The 20,674-nt window shown below is 36.3% G+C and overlaps 1 protein-coding gene across 1 annotated transcript in view; it reads left to right on the top strand.

Annotated features, from left to right (window-relative positions):
• Positions 1-20,674, top strand: part of LOC121738834 (sushi, von Willebrand factor type A, EGF and pentraxin domain-containing protein 1) — a 146,837-nt gene that overhangs the window by 121,464 nt on the left and 4,699 nt on the right. Inside the window, exons 10-15 of the mRNA XM_042131081.1 lie at positions 7,022-7,320; positions 8,523-8,757; positions 13,938-14,111; positions 14,421-14,600; positions 15,233-15,469; positions 15,776-15,955. Of these exons, the coding sequence (XP_041987015.1) occupies positions 7,022-7,320; positions 8,523-8,757; positions 13,938-14,111; positions 14,421-14,600; positions 15,233-15,469; positions 15,776-15,955 (1,305 nt within the window). The remainder of the gene's footprint in view (positions 1-7,021; positions 7,321-8,522; positions 8,758-13,937; positions 14,112-14,420; positions 14,601-15,232; positions 15,470-15,775; positions 15,956-20,674) is intronic.

Here is a 20,674-nt window from a genome sequence, read left to right as displayed (position 1 = left end):
AGCAAATGAGCTATCGCTATAATGCCCATTTAAAAATGAAATAAAGTGGGATGTAGATTGTAGAACTCGAGTAAACAAGCCCTTTAAAATAAGAGAACGACGTGTAAAATCAGAAGCTTAGCTAGTTAGTCTTGGCATCATTTTACGTGAAGACGTTTTTGGTTGTTTAAATGGGCACTTATATTTTTGGATATCGTGAACGTCCGCAGCAAAACGATAACACAGGGAAGTAAAATGTATGGATATTTAATACTAAGGCAATTCGACGATAACGTTATAACGTTCACGTACCTACAGGCTACACGTCATAACTCATAACGCTACTATAACATGACACATCAAACTCCCCTCTAAAACCGTCCCGATATTTTTTTTAAAGTGCGTAGTTACTAGAATTATTATGAATCGATGTGTGTAAGTACTCAAAAGTTTGTATTGATAAACATAAATAATTTAAAAACTTTACTGGATCATCTTTTATTTTACTTACTTAATTACTACGATGGCTCCGACACGAGTTTGCGCCACTTGTCGCGGTCTTGCGCAGTTTCTTGCCACTCTGTGACTTGAAAATCGCGCAGGTCCGACTCCACGACATCTAGCTACCGGTACCGTGAATGGCCGACAGGTCGTCGCTCGATCGGACGCCCAAGAAACGCCATTTTAGTGGCACGATCCTCTCCCATTCTTGCAACATGACCGAGCATTCGGAGTCGTTGGGCTTTTAGTACGCCAATAATATTGGGCTCAGCCATGAGGTATTCAACTTCGGCGTTGGTTCGGATTCTAGTTCCTCCGTCTCCTGTCTTTACCGGGCCGAAGATCTTGCGGAGGATTTTTCTTTCATCTACCAGTAATTTATTCTCCTCATCGAATGTGAGCGCCCAGGTCTCGCATCCGTACATTAGTATTGGCCTTATAACAGACTTGTAAATAGCGATCTTACTTTTTCCACTTAGGAGATTGGACCCTAACACTCCATGCAGTGCCGCGCTACATCGTAAGGTGTTTTGGATGCGGGTTTTTATTTCCTCCTGTCTCGTGCTGGTGTCAGTAATGGTGCAGCCTAAGTATTTAAATTTGTCCGTCCCTTTATAAGAAGTCCCTCTCTCGTTCAGGTCTTCTCGTTTTGTGCGCGTGTTTTTATAGCGTTTAATGTGGAGGTATTCTGTTTTCTCGCGGTTTATACTTGGGCCTACCTTAAGGGCTTCCTTTCCTAAGACTTCGGCCACGCTGGCCACTTCCTCTGGAGTTTCACCCAGTAATGGCAGGTCGTCGGCATACCCTATCAACATATGTTTCCCATTCAGTTGTAGCCCTACATCTAGTGCAATCACTTCTTTGAGGACATAATATTCAAGAACTAAATTGAAAAACACAGGTGACAGCGCATCTCCTTGTTTAAGTCCTGTGACCACTGCGAACTCATCCGTAGGCTCTTTAGCAACCCTCACTCGCATTTTGCTTTCCCTAGTGGCGAAAACAAAGTTGAGGTATTATCTATGTTACATTCACCTTTACCAGGTCATCTTACTTCTTGGAGGGTTGCTATACCTACGCCATATCTATTTATCTCTTTATTTACTTCGTAGATAGCGCCGGGTCTAAGCAGAGAACGTGCATTTCATGAGGCCAATCGAAAGTCCGTATTTCTTCGCCAAGGGTTATCGGTATTTGGATCAGATCGTTTATTTCTCTTAGTCGGTTCCTGAACGTGTGATTTTTCCGTGGGCGGGGTGTTAACCCACCGCACAACCCCCAAAATGCTGGAGGACCGCATCCTACGTTGGTCGGCGAGTCAATATGACTTAGCCGGGTAGCTAGCTAGGCTGTGCTACCGACCTCCCCCCCATCCGCCACCCGGGGGACGGGGGAAGCTCCTTCTAAATATTTCACTCTTAGCAGCGGATGCTGCCAGTATTTACTATTTTCACGTAAATTACGAGTCGTAATTTGTTTCTTTTTTCCTCCTAAATACAATAGGTAAATATAATAGATATAGCCTAGAGGGCATGACGACATCTATTATCGCAATTAAAAAGGGCATTTAACGTTGTACATCGACTTCCACGACAAAACGTTGAATACGTTAAAATGGTTAAATGGTGTGTTAATTTTACGCAACACGGACTTTTTGTGAGGTCCAGAAGAGTGTAGATGTCATGGCCTCTAACGTGCACGTTGTAAGTTGTAACGTAATTGTCGACGGAAATTTAAAATCGTGTTTTAAATATATTTTACTTTATTCCCTGTGTAATCGTTTTGCCGCGGACGTCCACGTTATTATCGTCACGCCCTAAAATATAAAAGCGTCCTTATAATTACGTGGGTGTAATATTAATGTACAAAAATAATTGGCCAAGTGTTATAGAGCAAGAATAGGCCAAAAATTGTGTTTTTTGTATGTGAGCCCCCCTTAATTTTTTATTTTATATTATTATTTTTATTAATTTATACAGAGCAATATAATCAATGACTTTATGAAAATTTCAAAGCCTACCTGTTACCATTATTGATATCGAGCAAAAAAGGCCGAAAAATTACGTTGGTTGTATGGGATATATTTTTTTAATATTAATTTTATTTTGTTTTTAGTATTTTTGTTATAGCGGCAACATACACAATCTGTGAAATCATAAGTCGAGCTATAGCGGTTCTTGAGATACCGCCTGGAGACAGACAGACAGACGGACAGACAGACATCGAAGTCTTAGTAATAGGGTCCCGTTTTTACCCTTTGGGTACGGAACCCTAAATATTAAATGTATAATTTATACTAAACATTAGACTTTAAAATATTTAAAATATCAAGAACTCTCTTTGCAAATAGGAAAAAGTCTAATGCATCTCGGAAGAAAAGATGCATTGCAAAAGTTTTACACAGACGATACGTCGATGTCACCCTACTAAGTTTGTTTTCTAACAATGCATCTATTATGTTGCCGAAGTGTTAGACTTGTTTCTTCCAGCTTACCAGATGTTTCTGAGAAGCATTGAGACCTAGCACCTAACTTCTAAGGGCCAATTCAGACCGCAACGCGACGCGTAGATGCATTTCTAAATTAGTATGGATTTGACAGATTCGCAAGACGTCTCACGCTGACGACATCTGTCAAATCCATACAAATTTATGTCGCGTCGCTTCGCGCTTCGCCTCGTCACGTTGCGGTCTGAATTGACCCTCAGGGTCAATTCAGGCCCCAACGTGACGTGCGAATCTGTCAAATCCATACTAATTTAGAAATGCATCTACGCGTCACGTTGCGGTCTGAATTGACCCTTAGACTGTTTATTCGGTACTGTCAAAGTGTCAACTGTGGCGTGCTAAACTAGCGCCACAATCCTACATCGCGCTATTGAAGTTTTCGAAATGCGTCACCATAATAATATAATACACGACAACTAAAATCGACAAATCATTAACCTCACTCGGTCAAAAGACCTTTCCCTCAGCTCTTATCGTACAATAATGTTTTTATTTTTAAGTGAAATAATAAATAATAATTATTCTATTCCATATTTTATGTTCCAATTAATTGCTATTACGTTGTCTGTTTATTAAATATATCAATTTGTAACATTGTAAATTACGATTAAAATCACTCCAATTGATGTTGAGTACCACTCTACGAAATAATTGAAAGCGCAGATATCGAAATATTTCCTTTAATTACTTACCAATAAAAGTATTTATCTATGGAAATTTTCCGCGAAAAATATTTAATTTTATCGTTACATTCCATAGGAAATGCAATAAGCTCTCTACGTTGGTAGTAGCTACCACTGAGTTACTTAATTGATTTAAGCTTGGGCTCAGCGGAATTCGTTTATATAGACTTATTGATTTTTTATAATAATTTACTTAGCATTGAGTGCATCTCAACCGATGGTATTTCAAAATGGCATTTATAATATTTTAACCCAGGGTGTGCGCTTTACTCTTTAGTCAAACAATGCAGACTGAAAGACAAAAGTCAAGACATAAAATATTTACATTGTATCGATTTTTATAATATGGGCCATGGAAGCCTGAAATAATTAATGATACTGCATTACATTTATTACACTTGTGTATTGTACGCACACCGAAAAATTATTATTGAGTAGTGGTCAGCCCCGGCTCCGCCCGTGGTACATACAATATACATACGTGACATGTCGCAGACAGACCGCAGTCATCTAGATTCGATTGAATGACTAGCGTATTCATTGAATGACACCATTCCATTGAACGACTCGGCAGAACGTTGATTGAACGATCGTCCCTCAACGTCCGACTACTTAGCAATGTAATGACGATAGCGGACATGAAATTAGTCAGGTAATTGAACGTATGAAATACGTTCAATTACTATACGTACAATTTTCCCCACTGCGGCGCTAGTAGTCACTTGTTGCGTTGCGTTGTTGCCAACAAACATGGCGTCAAATAGCTCGCGCAGTTGATAGCTGATGTATTGATATTTTGTCTATTAAATTTACTTTAAAGTGCTTTAAATGTAATAAAATAATATGACAGCGTGGATTTACCTAATACTACTACGTCAAAGGCTAGTTAAAAAAATGGTAATATCCCATTTAACGACTTCACTATATGACTTCTAGTCAAACCGTTAACGTCACAGTCAACGTCTTGACGAGTTGTCCTTTAGTCATTCAATTGAATGGTGTCATTCAATGGATGCGCTAGTCATTCAATCGAATCGCAGATTGAACCAGATGACTGCGACACATACATATCCTTTAATAGCACTCAGGGACCTTAGCTATACATTGGTAAAAGAATTTTTAAAATCGGTCCAGTAGTTTCTGAGATTATCGCGTTCCAACAAACAAACTCTTCAGCTTTATATGAGTACTAGCGACCCACCCCGGCTTCGCACGGATATAAAATATATTACAGCCTATGTCACTTAAAAAATGATTAAAATCGATTTAGTAGTTTTGATAAATAATTTATATTCATTACTACCCGTGGCCCGCATTGGTACCTACTGCCGCAAAAGCTACGTCCCGCAATTTTTAAATCTGTAATATCTTCAAAAATAATAATAATAATAAATCATTTATTCATCTCCACAAATTACAAGGATATATAAAGGTACTTAAAAGCTAATAGTTTACACATATTTGTTAAGTTGTAACTTGTGGGAGATCTGGAGTCTAAACTAGGCCAAGCCTGTAATATAGATCAAAATATTCATTTAAAATTTAAATCATAATATGCTTTATACGCTTTCATACGTGGAAGAGCCATACTTCGGCACGAATGGGCCGGCTCGACCGGGTAAATACCACGTTCTCACAGAAAACGAGCGTGAAACAGCGCTTGCGCTGTGTTTCGCCGAGTGAGTGAGTTTACCGGAGGCCCAATTCCCTACCCTATCCCCTTCCCTACCCTCCCCTATTCCCTTCCCTTCCCTCCCCTACCCTCCCTTATTAACCTATTCCCTCTTAAAATGGCCGGCAACGCACCTGCAGCTCTTCTGATGCTGCGAGTGTCCATGGGCGACGGAAGTTGCTTTCCATCAGGTGACCCGTTTGCTCGTTTGCCCTCTTATTTCATAAAAAAAATGCTGTAAAGGGCCATAATCAATAATGTAAGTATTTAAAGTATTTAATTGAATAAGGATTATTGCCGTATGATTAAAATCGCTTCGAAAATTAGCCATTATTTGAAGTTAAAAGTAAATGACAAAAAATGTCATTGTGGGATATCCTTATACGTATATACCATCGCGGAGTTTTCTGTAGACCTTTTCAATGTGTTTAATGCTTGGTACATTGTTTACATGAAGAATAGACCACGTGAAAGGACATAGGTTTCTTTTTTGCGGAAAAATGTACGGTTTCCGTGACATTCCTAAATTACGCTGGCGATGTATAGTGATACCCTTCCCGCGAGCGCATCGCCGCTTTGGTAGCGCCCACTTCGAAACGGGCGTACATCGCAATATTTTAATTTCGCCATAATTTTTAAACCAAACGTCAAAGTTTAATAATTCAAAGACCAAATATATTCTACATAAACTAAAATAAAAATAAAAAAAAACATCTGTTTAAATGTAGTCCAATAAAAATCAAGATTTTTAAATAAAAAAATTGTTGTCCCTGACTCGACATAGATAGGTATAGTGTGTCGCGGACATTTTTGTAGATATTTTTAAGATCTACATTTACTTAGAACATTGTCTAGTTGTATCTTTCATAGTTTAGGCAGCGTACGCAAAATAAGTACATTTTTGGTTGTTTCCGAAAAACTGAAATATCTTACGGAACCCTATATTTTCCAAAATAAAAAGTAGCCTATGTTACTCGTAAATAATGTAGCTTTCGAATGGTGAAAGAATTTTTAAAATCGATCCAGTAGTTTTTGAGCCTATTCATTACAATTAAACAAACAAACAAACAAAGTTTACCTCTTTATAATATTAGCATAGATAAGTAAATGAAAGTAGAGCTTTTTGAATTCGTTAAAATTTTAACTTAATGGGTTAATATTGGCCACAACGAAGTAGTGAAAGCTTAATCTGGGCTTTGTGAGATTATTTTATGGTCTGAGGTACCGAACATGAGAAATGAAATATTAATTCAACATAAATTTTATTTGAGGAAGCCAATACAAAAGTATGAATGTAATGTATAAATTAAAATTAATTAATTACGTTTTCCTAAATCATCTTTAGTCTACTTTAGTTAAAATAAGATGATTAAAAACTAAGATTCTTACATAATATTATTAGGGTAGTATTATAAATAATTATAAATTACACGGGAACACTTCATATAAGTACTTTTTTCCTTGGTGTCTTTTGTTTATATATATTGTATTTACTTTTCATGTTTATTTGGTAAATGGTTTTAAAATACTAATTCATCAAGTAGATGGACTTTAGAGAGCGCGATCAAATTAGGTAGGTTCCTCTGTCGTGTAGCACCATTGAGTGCTACAACGTCTCATACTGACAAACTATGATAGACATATTAATATTCTAAACCTTAAACTTTTTTCTTTTTACAGATATAAATTGTGGTGGACTGACGCCAATCCAAGATGGTGACGTCAGTCTGGTGGACGGTAGAACAACGCACGGCGCCAAAGCGGTCTACTCCTGTAGGGAAAACTACACGCTAGTTGGCACCCCAGAGAGAATCTGTGGGGACGAGGGAATATGGAATGGCGAAGCCCCGAAGTGCCTCTTCGACTGGTGCCCAGAACCGCCACCGGTGGCTGGCGCTATAGTGACAGTTGACGGCAATAAGGCCAACAACAAAGCCACTTATGCCTGCCAAAATGGCTTCATACTGTTTGGGCAACCGGTAAGTTCGTTTTTTTTTAAAATAAAACTCGAGTAGTCAGCTCTGGATTAACGTATATAGGCAGTATAGGACAGCCTATAGGCGGCAGCGTCATATGGTGCCTTAGGGTGGCGGCAGCGTCATAAGGCGCCTTAGGAAGCCGGCAGCGTCCTAGGATGGCGGCAGAGTTCGCACATAGGGACGACAAAATTAAAGTTGCCTATACTTAAAAAAATGTAATCCGGCCCTGCTCCTGAGAGCAGGGCTGGATTTTTTTTTTATGAACAAATAGAAAATGTTATTACCCCTCAACTCTCAAACTACTAGCCTAGCGGGCGAAGCTACCTTAAAGATTCTTAAATACCACTGATGGTATTAAAAAAATCTACCAATATTTTTAATGTATGGAAAGTTTTTTAATTTCCATTTATTATATTATGATCGTGGTCATAATATTATTATAGGGAAGAAATGTACCTTGCTAATTAATACATCCACACTGTGTAATGTGTGTAAAGACTTAATTAATGTTTTATAATATTTACCTAGGATGTACGTTAAAAAACCTTGACAGACATAATATAGGTATACGATAATGTATATGGCCGTTTTGGTTTATATTACTAAGGTAGAGCATATTTACGGCAGTACTACAATGAGGGTTGATGAAATACTATTAGAAACTTTTTCGTTTTCGCTTCGTTCTAGAATCGCCGATCAAAATGTATGGAATTGACATTAGACGAGTCGAACGTCAACGTCATATCGAACGCTTATGTCAATTCCATAGATTTTCATCGGCGATTCTATAACGAATCGAAAACGAAAAGGTTTTGGCTCACCGCCCTGGTACGGTACCGCGATGATGATGAACCTTGTCACACTGCTATCACAATATATGCCACGATATAGCTGTCATGTGTCACGATACAGCTGTCATGTGTCACGATAATATGTCTATTTAACACGATAGACCCGTCGACAGCTACATCGTTTTGCATTTCTACTGTGGCCAATGGCCATGCTAAAAGTGCTGCCCCTTTAGCATGGCTACAGTAGAAATGCGAAAGTTTAGAAACACAGTGTTTCTATTCCTTGGCATTTCTATTTTCTACTGTGGCCATGCTAAAGGGGCAGTCCCTTTAGCATGGCAAATAGAAATTCAACAACCCTAATCAGTCTTCGCTGTCGTCTTCTTCGTCTTATGTGTGTTCTTCTTGTAGAGCGTAACCTGCAGCCTCGGCGGTATATGGACGGGCACACCTCCTACTTGCAAATATGTGGACTGCGGTACCCCAGCTCAGGTGTACAAGGGTTCCTTCACGCTGCTCAACGGAACCACGACCTATGGTTCCGTAGCTCAGTTCTCCTGCGAGCCGGACTATTGGTTAGCCGGGGCGGAGACCCTGACATGTAATAGAGACGGAAAATGGTCGCACGATATACCATCTTGTGAATGTAAGTAGACAGAAGATTTTAAATATTATGATATTAAATGTACTCTTCTTGGTGGAAATTCATGTTCAATTAGATAATTATATACTTTTCTTATTCCACTTTATTATATTAGATTTGTTACAAATTTATTATTTTACATGACCCTGTTTCGACAAAACACCTGATGATGATTTTGTCGAAACCGGTCCTGTAAAATAATAACTTTGTAACAAATCTAATCTGTATATATAAAACTCAAACGTGACTGACTGACATGGTGATCTATCAACGCACAGCCCAAACCACTGGACGGATCGGGCTGAAAATTGGCATGCAGGTAGATGTTATGACGTAAGCATCCGCTAAGAAAGGATTTTGATAAATTCCAACCTCAAGGGGTTAAAATAGGGGATGAAAATTTGTATATAATAATACTTCTTTACGCGAGCGAAGCCGCTGGCAAAAGCTCTCATAATAAAGTGGAATAAGTGCAGAAAAGTGTATAATTCATTATCTAATTATTAATTAGAAAATTTTAAAATAAGTGATTGAGTAGGTAGTGGACTCCTTATCAACTACCGGCTGATGTAGATATACAGGGTGTGTTTAACCAACGCCAATGTTTCGAAATTGATTCCCGATACGGAAATTAATTTCCCAAAAAAAATCAGTTTGAGTTTTTATTATTCGTTTTTTTTGCGAATTGGACTTTTGGATTTTGCCTATTAATTTTGCTCTTTTTAAAAAGTTTAAAAACTTACGGTCTTACCACAAAAACTAAACATCTGTTGAACAGTTGTTTTGAGACCATTTTGTACTGAATTTTTCTGTAATCAACTGTTTAACAGGTGTTTAAAACTTTTGTAGTAAGTTATATTTTAAGATTGCCTACGCAGTCTTAAGGCACCTTAACAATGTCACGAATATCTCGATAGTCTCTTGTTTTATCTTTTTTATGTCCAGTAAAGTAAATAAATCGTAAAAACAGCGCTACCTTTTCACCGTTTTGTTTGTTTTGTCTAGTCTCTTAATTAGCTTCGTCTTGTTTTTCTCAATTCTAATGAATGTAGAATTCCAAATGAAACTTATTTTTCCATTTCCACGTGTCTGTCTGTTATTTTAAGAAGATTTTTGTGAAATGAAAACATTTTATAATTTCACAAATAACAATGTCATGACTAGCTTGTTTTTCTTTTGTTATATAAAGTAAATAATTGTTTAAAAACAGCACTACCTTTTCACCGTTTTGTTTTATCTAGTCTCTTATTTAGCTTCATATTGTTTTTTTCAATTCTAATTTAATTATGGAACTTATTTTCCCATTTCCACGTGTCCGTCCGTTATTTTAAGAAGATATATTTTTTTGTGATTTTTTTACTTACTTATGTCACAAAATATATATTCTAGATAGAGAGAGACTACAGAGGGCTATTACTTATTAGCTAGCTGTTGTATGTAGCTTCGGTTCATTTCGATATACTTGACTGTCCTGCATAACATACCATCAAAATCGTTTAACATATTAAGGCCGTTCCCCAAGCAAACGACCTTGGCCATACATTTGCCGCGTTAACGAGATTGCACTTTCATCATTTTTTCATCACCAAAACCCTATTTTTCTACTTATCTTACTTCAAAATTGACCTAAAAAAAATTAAAACGGGGAAATTGTAGTTTATGATATTGTCGATCTATTGGCGTGTGTTCCAAATAAAAGTAATTTGTAAATACTAAGGAGATGCTGAATGTATGCTTGAATTTTAATAAATTGGCTCTACTTTGGAAGCTGATATCATAAACGAAAATAGAAAACACGTGGAAAGGAATTAGTGACCGGCCGAACATTCGGTTTCGGTTTCGGCCAGTTTCGGCCAAAAAATCTAGTTTCGGCCTTAGTTTCGGTTTCGACCAAAATATACTTTCGGCCCCACCGAAACTCATGCGTCGTTCGGTAAACTTCGCAGTTAACTCGTGCTTGCTTGCCAGCGAGGCACCGTCTATTTAATCGTGTTTTGAGATTGTGTTTTCCAGATTTGTCCCAAATCAAAAATTAGCTCTTCGTTTTATTTTCAATAAATTGTCTAAACTTATTGTTATCGAAATTATATTATTAAATTTTATTTTACAACAAACTCAGGCTTATTTAATATACATAACTGTTGGCAAATTACGTGCTATTTTAACAATGTTTCCCATACAAACGATTTAGTAAATGCTATCATAAATTGATAATATTGTGTATGAACTTCATTTACTTTAGAATTTTGTTTGACTGTGAGATTAAATATCTTAGGATATATCTTGCGAGATTTATCTAGTAAATCATCTCGCCTTACTCTTTTCCTTTTACCACGCGTTTTATTTAAATATTTAAAATTAACTTTTAACTATGGACACGCAATCTCTTATACTGCTAGAATCTTATCTAGCCCACTTCCCCGTAATCTTCACTCTTGCGGCCCTCAGTATATTTTATATATTTTTCAGGTTTAACTTGGCAAAACGCCTTCTGGAGCAAAAAAGAAAATGTGACGCCAACTGCAAGTTTGCTTAGTAATTACGTTTTGAACTTCGACCGCGGTCGAGTCCATGTTTCCCATAAAAATAATATACTGCAATTGATTGTGTTTTCCGTAGTACGTCGTTAATGTCTAAGGGAGGATTTCACCAATCACACAACTTCGTTTTATAAAACTTAGTTCTCATTAAACGCGTTCCTACGGGGATATAAATCTCGTTTTGTTTCAAATGGATTTTATAATCTTCTCTGAATCACGATTAATAAATCTAAGTTTAAATAAAGCCACGCGATGATTTTACATGGTTTTATCATTTTGGAGTCTAGTTGCGTTATTTTATCAAAAAAAGAGCAAGAAACGATACATAAACTACCACCCAAAGCCTCTATCAAAACTGTCATCTAGACTTTTTTTTCGTCTATGTTTTTTGATTCGCCATGACTACACTGACAGGCCTTTAACAGCTTTTATGAAGTTTATCCGTACAACATTGGATGTTCTGAAGATAAACCTCGGATCTGCTGTGAACGTTATGTTAGTAAATTGCAATTTGGTGCTATAAACGCGTTTATACGTTTAGAACCGATTGAGTATACACTAAGCGCGTTCTAATTCTTAGGTGAAATCACACCTAAATAAAATGACTTGAAATAGTTTCTGCTCTTGTTTCTTAGGGTAATCACACTTTAAACTTCGTTTTATTAAACTAAGTTATCATTGAACAATGAATGCGTTTATATGTTTATATGGCGACGTAAATCTCGTTTTGTTTCAAATAGATTTTACATTCTTCTTTTAATCGCTATGAATGAATCTAAGTTTACGTTACGTCACGCGATGATTTTTATATATGTTTTTATCATCTTCGAGCCTTGTCACGTTGTTTCTTTTTTAACAAAATAGCAAGAAACGATAAATAACCTAACCAAACGCATCTGTTAAAACTGTTATCTTAACAATTTTTTCGTCTTTTTTTTTCGATCTGTTATGACTCTACACTGACAGGACTTAAATGTGTTTTATGAACTTGAAACTCGGATATTGGGCGTTCAGAAGATAAAAATCGGATTTGCTGTGAACGAGTTTAGTTTATGTTGGTGAAATGCAATTAAGTGTTATAAACGTGTTTATACGTTTAGAACCGGTTTAGTGTGCGCTAAGCGCGTTCAATTCCTTTGGCGAAATCGCACCTACTTGAAATCGTATAAAAAGACGGAATATAGTACAAAAAAAGTTTCTATTCGAGTCTAAGATTAATAATATTCATTGTATAAATCGCAAAAAAAAGTAAAATATTCAATGTGGTACTTTTTCTTTAGTTTAAAAAGTTGTAATTTATGTTAAAATCAATAAATTTCAGTAAATAATCGTAAGTTTAAATATTTTACCAAGTTTCGGTTTCAGTTTCGGTTTCGGCCGAAACTGGGAGTAAGGCCGTAAGTTCGGTTTCGGTTTCGGTTTCGGCTGAAAAACCAGTTTCGGTCGGACACTAAAAGGAATGTTAAGATACTGAAGATTATAGCTGTATTTTTGTTATAACTCTGTAGCTTTCAAATTATGAGTTTATAAGGCTCTAAATACGGTAAATTACGGATTCTCCACAGGGAACGCCCTTAACAGAATATAGATAGACTACCTATATTATTCACAGCTTTCATTAGTACGGATGATCAGTGTCGAGTTCGGATATATTCGGTTATTGGATAGCCTCTCGTCGATTCAATATACTAGTCTGTGGTTCCTGTAACCGAAATTAACAGGTGAAAAATATGTGTTACGTGAAAGCGGAATTTGAAAATGAATTTTGTAATTTGTATTCCCGTTTTGGCGTTCCATAGTTGAGTACAGATAATTGGAAATGATGAATATAAGCTATTTGGTGAAACCGGTTTCGGTTAATTAAGCTGTGCATTGAAACAATTTGTGCTGCGTAAAAATTATGATTTTTTTAACCTTTATTTATCAATAAAAATTACAAAAACAATGTTATCGCCGTATAACATTGTTTTTGTAATTTTTATACAATATAAGCTTATTTATACAAGTTTTACCATGCGCCGTCCAGTCGTTGTTTCACATATCAAAATAAATGCAATTATTAATTTACAGCAGTGTTACACTGCTAAAATGTGCACGCATACAAAATTACTTTCTTAGCCTTTAGTTTCCGACTGACCGACACGATGGACGAGAGATCAGGCACAAATAATATTTGACCATCATTTTATTCAATAGCTGGAATGATTTTATTATGGTTCTATATTGTGGATATTTTTTAATCTGTCGTTTTTATGAGATTTAAAAAATATATTAAAAAACTGATAGTGGTGAAACGTATATTGCGTCGAAATGTTCTATAATAAATATTTTTATAACAAAATAAAACATACTACATTCAAACTTTGATTAAAGAATCAATTTCAGAGACTTTCCTTAGCTGTATTTTTATTCGCCCTATCGTACACATTCGGATTTCGGGCGAGATATCATTTGGGACGACTTCGCTCAGGACATTCGCGACCGGACGAAATATCAGCAACCCTAAGAACAGATTAAGATGTGAACTGTATACCTTGTACGCGAACAAATTATTACAAAAGCGACAGAAAAAGTATTTGGGCCAAGAGCCCATAGACGACCCAAACTATTGTAAAAAAAACCCTAACGATACTTCCATTACAGTGATATCGTGTCCGGACCCCGAGGTGCCTGCGGGCGGATACATGAAGGTGCTGAACTACAATGTACACTCGACCATCGAGTTCCACTGCGACGAGGGTCACAAGCTCGTCGGAGAACAGGCGCTGACGTGCGAGACCGACGGCGAATGGTCGGGGGAATCCCCGAAATGTGAATGTAAGTTGGTACAGAAAAATATCTCGTATTTACAAGAGTATTTTCGAAGCAAAATGTGCTTCACGATATGATGAACTGTGTAATTTTTATTGCTAAAGAGCATTCAAGTATTAACGCAATTTATAAAGATAGCTATTTGACCGAGCTTAGCTCGGTATTCGATGAAACACGAATAAAATTACATTTTCTAAAAATTATTCCTAGCTAGATTGAATTATCGCCCCCGAAACCCCCTATATACTAAATTTCATGAAAATCGTTGGAGCCGATAGGTCAGTCGTCCCATGTATAACATTTTCAAAATTTCAGACGTCGACTGCGGAAAACTGCCACCATTGCCGTACGGATTTTCTGAGTTGCTGAACGAGACGACACACTTGGGGAGCATCATCCAATACTCTTGTACGACAAACTATCGGCTGGTCGGCCCTGTACGAAGGACTTGTACTGAGGACTTCCAGTGGAGTGGCTCGGCACCTCGCTGTGAAGGTACAAGTTTATGGTCTATATAAGGTCATGGTCTATGGTCCCAAATCATGAGGCATGACATGTTATATTGCTATAATTAAATTTAGAGATAAAAGTATATAGAAGAAAACAACAAGCCCTGAGTCCTGACACCATTAGAGAGACTGAATTAAAAAATAATAAGAGTCACAAATACATTAATTAAGTATTTGTGCTTAGAATCAAAACTTCAAACTATGAATTATTATAATGCTATTAAACTATGCTGTGCCGCGTTAAACCTAACCCAGACTAGCATTTAGCTTTAGAGAAATTATTGATTTATAAACGTACGAAGGAATTAACGAACACGATCAAATAAAGTACTGCTTTTTTTGTTTAAATAACAAAACAACATCGAAATGAATTCATTATAATATTATCATTTTAGAGAAATTAATAAATACTACGCTGAGTCAGTACAATCTTAGGGTTTTAGTATTTTTTAACTGCTTTTCTATTAAGTACTACTTTTATAAAATTAATATAATAGCAATCTTCCTCTAAGACTTTGTAGATAAAGACATAACAAATACAAATAAATAAGTGCAAATTATTTACTTTTCAAAAAAATATTATATTCTCACAAATCTAACAGAACTCAAAATTTCCAGAAATCAGATGTCCCGAACCGGTGGTGCCCGATCACGGTATAGTGTCGGTGACCAGAAATGACAGAATGCACGGTCGTACTCTCATCAGAACGTCTGTCAGTACGAGCGACGGCAACACATACAGAATAGACGCCTCCGTGAAGTATAGTTGCGAGAGAGGATACAAGGTGGTTGGAGAGAGTCTCTCTAATTGTAAGGATAATGGACAGTGGAGCGGCGTGGCACCTATATGCCAGTGTAAGTTTTTTTATTTTATTTAACCTGAAATTGTTTTAGAAATTATAAACAAAAAAAAATCAAGATGGATTGAACCCTTATTTAAAAGCAGGCACATATTTTCTTCCTATAGTTACATCCCTTCAAGATAAAATATTATAGACACTAAAAAGAGAGTATTACTTAGTTTTGGTCGTTCCGCCATCGCACCAAAACTACCGATCTAATTTTGTGTTATCCAGTGTCACGGAATCGCAATAATGGCCCACGCTACATTTATTACCATAATTTAAGTCATATCCAATAGACTTCATTTTTTTTTTCTAGACGTCGACTGTGGCAACCCCGGTCGACTACAGAACGGCGTGGTGACACTCGCCACCAACGCAACATACTACAACGCGGTGGCCCTATACGAGTGTAACGAACATTGGCAGCTGGATGGTGTCTCCAGGCGGTATTGCCAGGACAACGGCACATGGAGCTCGGAGGCACCTGTTTGTAAAGGTAACGTACCCTTCTTTATGTCCAGTTGTGAAAAAATGGGAAAATTCAGACAGAAGTGGAGACGGTCCATACCGTCCATACTAATATTATAAATACGCAAGTGTGCCGGTCTGTTAAACTTAAGAGGCCTACTAACACAAAAAAATCAAACATCGTCCTTCTCTCTCCACACTCACGCCGGTCTTTCATATGCCAGGTGAAAAAGGACGACGCGGAATCATCGCCAAGTTAGTTTTCTGTGAACAAAAGACGAACTATAATGATTATAAAAAAAAGTATTTTGAGCAAATTTAGGTTTTATCAATGCCTTTTTAGATATTAAAAAATATTAAAGAATAATCAGCAAACTTCGAAGATCCAAGCAAAAATGTGTCTAAAACAAGGTTTTTTGTAAAAAAAAAAACTATCGAGCATTTTCGTTTCGTTTAATCGTGTATTCGTCTTGAGCATTTAATCTTCATGAACTGAAGTTACATATTAAAAAATATTAAAGAATAATCAGCAAACTTCGAAGATCCAAGCAAAAATGTGTCTAAGACTCTTCGTTTAATCGTGTATTCGTCTTGAGCATTTAATCTTCATGAACTGAAGTTACTTGTGTAAAAAAATCAGTTTTCTAGACATTACAGATTTTGAGATCTAGGTTTAAGTATGTAGTCAAGTTAGGGTCAGGTGCATTCGCCATTGAATCGATTTGGATGTTAACTCTACAATGGATGATTGATGAATGGATTTTTGTAACCTATCGCGGAATAGAGTACGAATCCTGCGAATACGAATTTCCACCTAAAGAAGTTGCGGGCAACGATCTAGCGCCAACAATAACAGTCAAATGTTACCATCCAATCACAACAAAGATTATTTTGGACATTCGTTCAATAAGATCTCGTCCTGGTAGAATTACTTGCTAGATGTCTAAAATACGTTGTGTTTGATGTGCCGTAATTCGCTTATCTAAAATACTTTGTATTTGATCTGCCGTAATTCTATATAAAACTAAGTTTGGCCTCTCGTCCGACAAGATCTCGTCCTATTAGGGCGAGTTACTAGACAAAATCCTATTTTTAACGTATCGAGGTTCGAGAAAATGATACGTCGATGATATGGCGCTTACATGCAGCAAGGCCGACATTTTTAAAATCCCCTTACAAAGAGAGCTCTGTCATATTATGGCCCTTTCTAGCTCGAATATTCGATTCCTATTGAAGTTTTCACTTTTATTTGTCGGTAGTCCTTGTACACCGATTCCTTCTATTTTTATCCAAGTCCATGGAAATCGTACCATAAAAGGTGCCTTCACTTGCACCAAATAGGGCAGTTCTGATTTTTTATATGTTGTATGTAATGAGGTGATAATAATAAATGATATTTTTCCACCTCGAAATCCTTCCGGAACATTGTAAAATTCATGAGAAACCATTAAATTTTTGATCAGATTTCAGTATTTGCCATTTTTTACCACCTGTTTAATGGCAGATGTCACTAGAAATTATTTTAAAGTAGACAAAATTTGCAACAAAATGAGAACAAAATGTAATTAGTAACTACGGAAATTACAAAAGTATTTTTTAGATATCAATGAGAAAAGTAACCATTATTTGTAGCTAATTATCTCATTTTTTGTAGTCAATATCTATAGCTTATAATATATTAAGCTATAGATATTGACATTAAATCCTGGAGATGTTGAAGCCCTAAGATGAACGAAGATCATCTTCGAACATGCTCGGTCCGCACACAATGGGTCGGCGGTCCGGCTCCGGACCGCGGTCCGCCATTTGGTGACCCTTGCTCTAAAGTATTATCACTTAGTTTTCTTTCACCTCGTATAGAGTATTTAATATTATATTGCAGGGGTTCCCAATCTTTTCCTGCCTGCGGCGCAGTTACACGTTAAAATATTTTGTCATCGCGCCCTACTCTACCTAACTATTACAAAACATACATAGATAAATGCCTTTAATGATTATGGTGTGTTATCATCAGACAGTCAAGGTATGACGACGCGAGCCCTCACAAAGCTCGGTTTTTAGCTAGTTAATATTATAATAATTTTATTTTATAATATTTGTGGTTTTGGATAATGATTGAGTACCGACTTACGGCGATACTCTTGCCTAACCACGATGCCCATGGGCGCCGCGGCGCACACTTTGAGAACACCTGCTATATTGAATAAGGACTATATAGTCATATTAGGTACCTCAATTAAGTTATTGTACTGTATGTATATTTGTATTATGGCTCACAATAATTAAAATAGTTCGCTTTACATGTGTACCAACTGCAGAATGCAAATAGTTATATTATTAGTTGCCAACTTTTATACATTTTATTAAACGCTCGTATGTACCGTGAACGTAATATTTTAGTTTTGTTTGGACGGAGATTTTAATAAACGTTAACGTACCGCCAGCAACGACAGCTATATTTTTAAACAAATTGTTACCTTAAATCTTTAAACGAGCAATTCTTGTATATATATATATATATATATACTAGATGTCCCGCGCGGCTTCGCCCGCGTAAATTAGAAATTTTACAGAATCCGTAGGTACATTTTCCCATAAAAAATATTTCTCCCGTTTTTCCCACATTTTCCTGAGTTTCTTCTGTCGTATTAGTCTTAGAGTAATAATATAATATAACCTTCTCGATAAATGATGAGTCTTACTCGATAAATGATCTATCTAACACTGAGATAAGTTTTTAAATCGGACCTGTAGTTTCTGAGATTGACGCGTTCAAGCAAACATACTCTTCAGGTTTATAATATTAGGTATAGATTTTTTTTAATTATCGCTTGACAAACTCGAGTCTCGATCTAAAAGACTATGAAATGGTATAATATGGTAGTGATGATGATGATGATGATGATGATGAAGAATGTAATTTGCATAGTAGCATATGCTTTCTGTTCTTAAAACAACGCCGAAACTCCCAAACTTGTATCTATAAAGAATCAGGAATTCTCTCAGCACCTTCCGAACCACGGTATACCAGGTATATCTCGGTGCAAAATCTTACTTGTTGGTAGCATATGCTTAGAATACTTCTCACGAAACCGAAGTCACCATATGTTTCCCTATAAGTTTTGAGGAGTTCCCTCGATTACTTATGGATCCTTCATCAGATCACCACTTTTCTGAATATAATACCAAATTGGGATGATACCCTATATACCAAAAGAAAAATTTTGAAAATCGGTTAACAAACGGCGGAGTAATCGTTGAATATAAGAAAACGAACATAACACCTCCCCCATTTTGAAAGTCGGTTAAAATTGTAGCCTATGTGTTATTTATTTAATATTTTAATCAGCACATGAACTGAATAACAAAAATTTTTTCAAATTAATCGTAGCACCATCTGTCAGGACAAACTAAAATTGAAATAGAATAATATTGAATGCGATGATAGCGCCGTCCGCCGGATCTAATGTAAAACATTCCAAAATCAACAACTCCTTATAAATAAGAAATTAATTGAAAAAACATTTTCCAGTAGACCAAACTGTAAATCTAAACCATTCTCGAATCTCCACGAACACACACAAAAAATTTCATCAAAATTGGTCCAGTCGTTTAGGAGGAGTTCAGTCACATACACACGCACACAAGAAATATATATTATATTAAGATATATATATATATATATGTATATATATATATATACAGGGTGTAACAAAAACAAGTGATAATACTTTAGGGTGTGTACGTGTTCCTTGTAGAGAGTTCACTGTGAAAGTAGCAGCGCTGAAAGACCAAAATTTTTTTTCACTTTTGTATGGGGAAACTCGTGACGCTCGGGCTCTTGCCCTGCCCGCATGTACACACCCTAAAGTATTATCACTAGTTTTTGTTACACCCTGTATATATATATATATATATATATATATACGATTTTCATGAAATTTAGTATATAGGGGGTTTCGGGGGCGATAAATCGATCTAGCTAGGAATCATTTCTAGAAAATGTCATTTTCATCGGATACCGAGCAAAGCTCGGTTAAACAGCTAGTATATATCTAATAATACATTTGTTGATACCTATATCATGTTTAGTTTCGTATATATTAATAAATTATTGTGAATAACATACCTGTAACATCACATGGGAACCGTACATTTTTCCGAGAAAAAAGTATCATTTCCCACACGACATTTCGCCCGCAACTCCGTTGTGCCAAAGTTCGTTTATCGCGCGGGACCCGTACATTTTTCCGGGATAAAAAGTATCCTATGTCCTTGCCCGGGACTCAGACCTAAAGTATCTCTAATCTCCATGCCTTTCATCAAAATCGGTTTAGCGATTTGGGCGTGAAGAGGTAACCGATAGACACACTTTCATAATTAGAATGCACCTGACCCTAACTTGACTACATACTTAAACCTAGATCTCAAAATCTGTAAGGACTAGATTTTTTACACAAGTAACTTCAGTTCATGAAGATTTGATCTTCAAGACGAAAACACGATTCCTGAAGAAATGCTCGATAGTTTTATTTTTACAAAAAACCTTGTTTTAGACACATTGTTGCTTGTATCTTTAAAGTTTGCTGTCTTTTCTTTAATATTTTTTAATATCTAAAAAAGCATTGATAATACCTAAATTTGCTCAAAATACTTTTTTCATAATCATTATAGTTAATCTTTTATTCATAGAAAACTAACTTGGCGATGAATCCGCGTCGTCCTTCTTCACCTGGCCTAAGAGTGA

Source organism: Aricia agestis, chromosome Z (assembly GCF_905147365.1).
Source record: "Aricia agestis chromosome Z, ilAriAges1.1, whole genome shotgun sequence".
Taxonomy (NCBI): domain Eukaryota; kingdom Metazoa; phylum Arthropoda; class Insecta; order Lepidoptera; family Lycaenidae; genus Aricia; species Aricia agestis.
This window is presented reverse-complemented; position numbering and strand designations above follow the sequence as displayed.